Below are 4,714 nucleotides of genomic sequence, written 5' to 3'. Positions count from 1 at the left end.
AAAAAAAAAAATGTTTTTGTACACATATTTGTTATTATTGTTAGTAATTAAGTTATGATTGTGCACTAACCAAGTTAAATATGTTATTAACTAATAATTAACTTACCGTTAGAAGTCTAAAATGTAATACTTTGAGAAATACACATATTCAGACGTAAAAAATTTACATTGTAAGAAAAATTACATGCATTTAAAGCGCAGTGGTAAAATAATTTACCACTTAGACATGTTTACGCGATTCCCGATAACAAGATAACAACAACAACGTTTGGCGTACAGGCTAGCCACTCGTATGACATTAAATTACCCGTTGCATCAAGTGGTAAAACAATATACCAATAACCTATTGGTAGAAAAATAAAAAACTGCCTGGTAAATATAGCTACCAGAGACCTATAAAGGGTTAAACCCGGCAACGACGGGTAATTCAGCTAGTTCTCAATAATTCAATAATATTCTCATTAAATTCAATAATAATAATCTCAATAATTCAACAATATTAATCTCAATAAATTCTTTCAATAATAAATCTTCAATAATAATCTCAATAATAATCTCTTTAAATAATTTTTAATATTATTCCTTTTTATAATAACTCCAACAAAATAATATTTTTCCCTACCGTATTGAGCCTCTGTTCAGATAAACTCAATAAATTTCACAATAATAATTCTCAATATAACTTCAATATAAACTCAATATAAACACAATATAATTTCAATATAATTTCAATATAATCATAATATAATCTCAATATAATCTCAATATAATCTCGGGATCCCCTTTAATAATTCAATAATTCAATAATAATGTGGGTATTTAGTTAGAATTTTTAGGTGCCAATGGTTTTTTTATGAACATAGAATGTTTTCGTTTCTTTTTATAAAATTGTATCTTAAAATAATATGGTTATTACAAAATATATGCTTACAAGCAATTGTTGATTGAAGACATGCTGTTGACTGAATGATCCGTTGGAGTATCAGCTATTCAATGGAAGTTGAGAAGTTGAAGGACTGCAGGATGTTCAGCTTCTCGGTGGTTCCGATGTGGAATTGCCTTCTATTGAATATCCTATTTATTTTAGGATTAATATCGAACATTTTTTTAGTGCGTATACCCACAAATATACTAACCAATACACCACTGGTTAAAGGTAATATATATAACTAGCTGTCCTATATATTTATTACAATAATTGCAATGCAAAAATTATATTGAGATAAAAACCATAGGTTAGGTTAGTTATATAATTCTCGGAACAATTTATATCTACACGCTGCCGACGATAAAACACACACAATAGAAAAAAGGTCAGATTACAGGTAGCTATATAAATACTGTCGCGGTCGGTCACGGGAAAACCCGAAATACACCATACAATTATACACATTTATTAAAAAGTTAATTAAAATATTTAAAATATTAAAAAATTTGAAAAAAAAACTATCCTATATTTTAAGTTGGACCAAATTACACACGGTGTAAAAAATTTCATCAAAATCGGTCCAGTAGTTTCGGAGATTATCGCGAACATACATCGTGACACGAAATTTTTATATATACAGACTAGCTGTCCCGACACGGCGTTGCCCGCGTATTAGTTGGTTTTTTGGCATTTTCGTAGGCCATGTATTAGTGTTATTATGTATGAGAAAATTTAAAAGTAATAGGTAAAGCATCTAAATGTTGAAATTAAGTACAAACCAACATATATATTTTCTGAATTTACATTTTATTCATCTTATATTAAATTATTGTTTGTAATCAGTGACCTACTTACAAAATATACTATATACATTAAAAACATACAAAAATAAATTAAATTATTAAAACTAAAAATTATCTAAGTACTACTTTGTGTACAACATTCCTGGTTAACCTGTCTTTCGCTAACACGAAGAGATTTGATGGTTTTCCTACACGTGAGCAGGCAACATATAGCTGTCCATGTGAGAAACATGTGTTTTCCAAATCCAAACCGCAAATAGACATTGTTTGGCCTTGAGATTTATTTATAGTCATCGCAAAAGCTAAACAAATCGGAAATTGGAGCCTTTTAAACGGTATTGGAGATTCCGACGCTATCAGTGGAATACGTGGCAACAGGACGATATCTCCTTTAAATTTTCCCGACAAAATTGTTGCTTCAAGAATATTTTCGGTCATTTTTTTTTATGACTAAACGTGTACCGTTACATAATTGTTGTGGGTTTAAATTACGTAGAAGAATAATTGGTGAACCAATTTTCAATTGAAGGTTGTGTGGTGGCATTCCTGGCAAATCCAGAGAATTCAAAAATTCAGTTGGAAAGTTTACGATTTCGTTTTCATCAATAAATTGGAAATTATTTCTTAAGTGATTCTCTTAGAACTCTTATGAGCAGGCCCAGATTAACACTATGGTAGGCCTTAAACCCCTAGTCCTTGCAGAGTTGTCCAGTATTTATATTGTTAAGAAACTTTCTCTTTGGAAGAGGAAATTTAGATTCTCATACAGTAAAAAGCTTTTAAAAGCAATAGTTACATTAATTTATATAACAATTGTAATATACAATTGTATATTTTATTTAATTTATTTAATTTAATGTATTCCTGTTAATATTATATGCAACCTTTTTTAATGTAAATTCATGCAATATTTTTGTAATCAATGGCCCCAGTTGCCGTGGCAATGTTATCAATAAAAAAAAAAAATATATATATATAATAACCAAAAATATATTAACTTATATGCTCAAAAGCGTATTTCTATAGGTTAGAGTTTTTGAATTTAGTTTATTACTACAAAAAAATTGAAATGAGTTATAAAAGATATTAAATAATTATATTAATAATATTTAACCATTTATATATATATATATACTAGCTGAACCCATGCACTTCGTAAACCCGTTAAAAATTCTACCTCAAATATGTCTCAAACTGTGTATTAAATTCGTTACCTATGATTATGCTAGCAGTATATTTTTATACATATAGATAGATAACGGTTAAAATATACTACGTAATAATCTTAAGGTGCGGCCCCACTAGTAGCGATTTTGCGTTTTAGCGATTTTAACAAAAGTATGTAACTCATATATAGTGGCCCCACTGAGCGCGTGTCGCATGTCGCGTGTAGTTTTACACGCGCGGTAATCGCTGAAAGAACAAAATAGCTTGATATTCGGCGATTAATCACTGTCAAAATGTCTTCCGCATCGGTTGTGTCCGAAAAAATAGCTGCCGCTGTCTTCTTACAGGAAGCTATTTGGAATCCTAGACACCCAGACCAATTTATCAATATTTTCATTCTTCAATAAATGTTGAAAATTACTCGATATTCTTAATTTACTCATAATTTTTTTTTTAAGGGGTTATTTTCCTAAAAATCGTTTGGTTTTTAAATCTAATAAATATCAGATTATAATCTATGATTAAGAAAAAAATGACATTAAAATACAATGTATGATTATAATATATAATCATTTGTATAAAATATTTTTCTACGGAAGGTTCGATAAAAAAAAAATAACTTAAACAATTTTCCATTATTCAAATACTGTCATAAACAACATGCTGCTTTTAAAAAACAAAATGGTGCAACAGACCATTTGAACAGACATCATGTGAATTATTAAATATTTGTTTTAGATCAGGGGTCAGCATTCAATTTATTTATGTAGGCCACATTTTTTATCAGAAAAGATGGAATACAAAATTAAATGAACAATTTTAACGTTTTTATACTAATATCTTTGTGCACAGCGACAATCATACTATGAATTTCACATTGTGTGGTTAACTTTATTAGCTAAATTTTGCTATTAGTTTCAATATTATAATATTAATTAGTACGAAAAAAATTATTACCCCTAAATTTGTTATTATTATTTTGTATTACTTGTTTCCATGGCACGTTTGTCTATGGAATTAAAATGCATTAATGCCACTGCACGTTTTAACATTAAAGTTTGGCGTGCCCATTATTCTTCAACGAAATGACAATCCACTACGATACTGTAACGCAGGGGTCGGCAACTGTTGGACCGTAGTCCGGATCCGGACCGCGGAAGGCAATACTCTGGACCTCATTCATTTTTATTTTCATACTCTTTATATTGCAATTATTAATATAAATTAATTGTAATAACCAAATAATTATTTTTATTTTTATACTGCTATTTTTAAAATATAAAAATTTTAAAAAGATTGTTTTCACTGGACCTCATTGATTTATTATTTTAATTTTTAGGACTCCAATAAATTACTTGCCGACCCCTGCTGTAACGGTTCCAGGCTTTCAATTGTCGCGTCCCGCTTAGTCAAACATGAACACTTACACAACAAGGGGGTTCCTGTGAACGCATCTACGGATGGTTACATATATTCTAATATCTACGGATAGTTACACATATCTATTTGCAACTATTTAAAAAATCAAAACTACAAAAACCACAACCGTGGACAAGTTAGATTATTAACAACTAAATATGTAGATTTTATTATTTAATTGAAATAAGTAATAAAAACGAGGGTGACCACATCCTCGATCTGTGCGTCACTGATTATGGACCGGTTGAGAGATAATTCACAGAATTCACAGGAAATTATTTTATTTTAATTATTTTATTATCAGTTTTCATTTGCACACACACACTTGAGATTTACACACACACATACAGATATCACATATAAAAGGGACCCGAAAACAAGGGCAAATCAGACGAGT

At 29.5% G+C, this 4,714-nt stretch overlaps 1 protein-coding gene across 1 annotated transcript; it reads right to left on the bottom strand.

Moving 5' to 3' along the window:
• Positions 1–1,780: 1,780 nt before the first annotated feature.
• Positions 1,781–2,473, bottom strand: LOC112689685 (ATP-dependent DNA helicase pif1-like). The gene has a single exon (XM_025563520.1). The coding sequence runs from the start codon at positions 2,167–2,169 to the stop codon at positions 1,843–1,845; it is 327 nt and encodes a 108-aa protein (XP_025419305.1). The 5' UTR covers positions 2,170–2,473; the 3' UTR covers positions 1,781–1,842.
• Positions 2,474–4,714: the final 2,241 nt, after the last annotated feature.

This window comes from Sipha flava, unplaced genomic scaffold, assembly GCF_003268045.1.
Source record: "Sipha flava isolate LNK unplaced genomic scaffold, YSA_version1 463_pilon_pilon, whole genome shotgun sequence".
Lineage (NCBI taxonomy): Eukaryota > Metazoa > Arthropoda > Insecta > Hemiptera > Aphididae > Sipha > Sipha flava.
The sequence above is the reverse complement of the archived record's forward strand: the minus strand, read 5'-3'. Positions and strand labels throughout refer to the sequence as shown.

Excerpts from the sequence above, each read along its gene's own strand:
- LOC112689685 (XM_025563520.1), bottom strand. The coding sequence starts at position 2,169 with ATGACCGAAAATATTCTTGAAGCAACAATTTTGTCGGGAAAATTTAAA.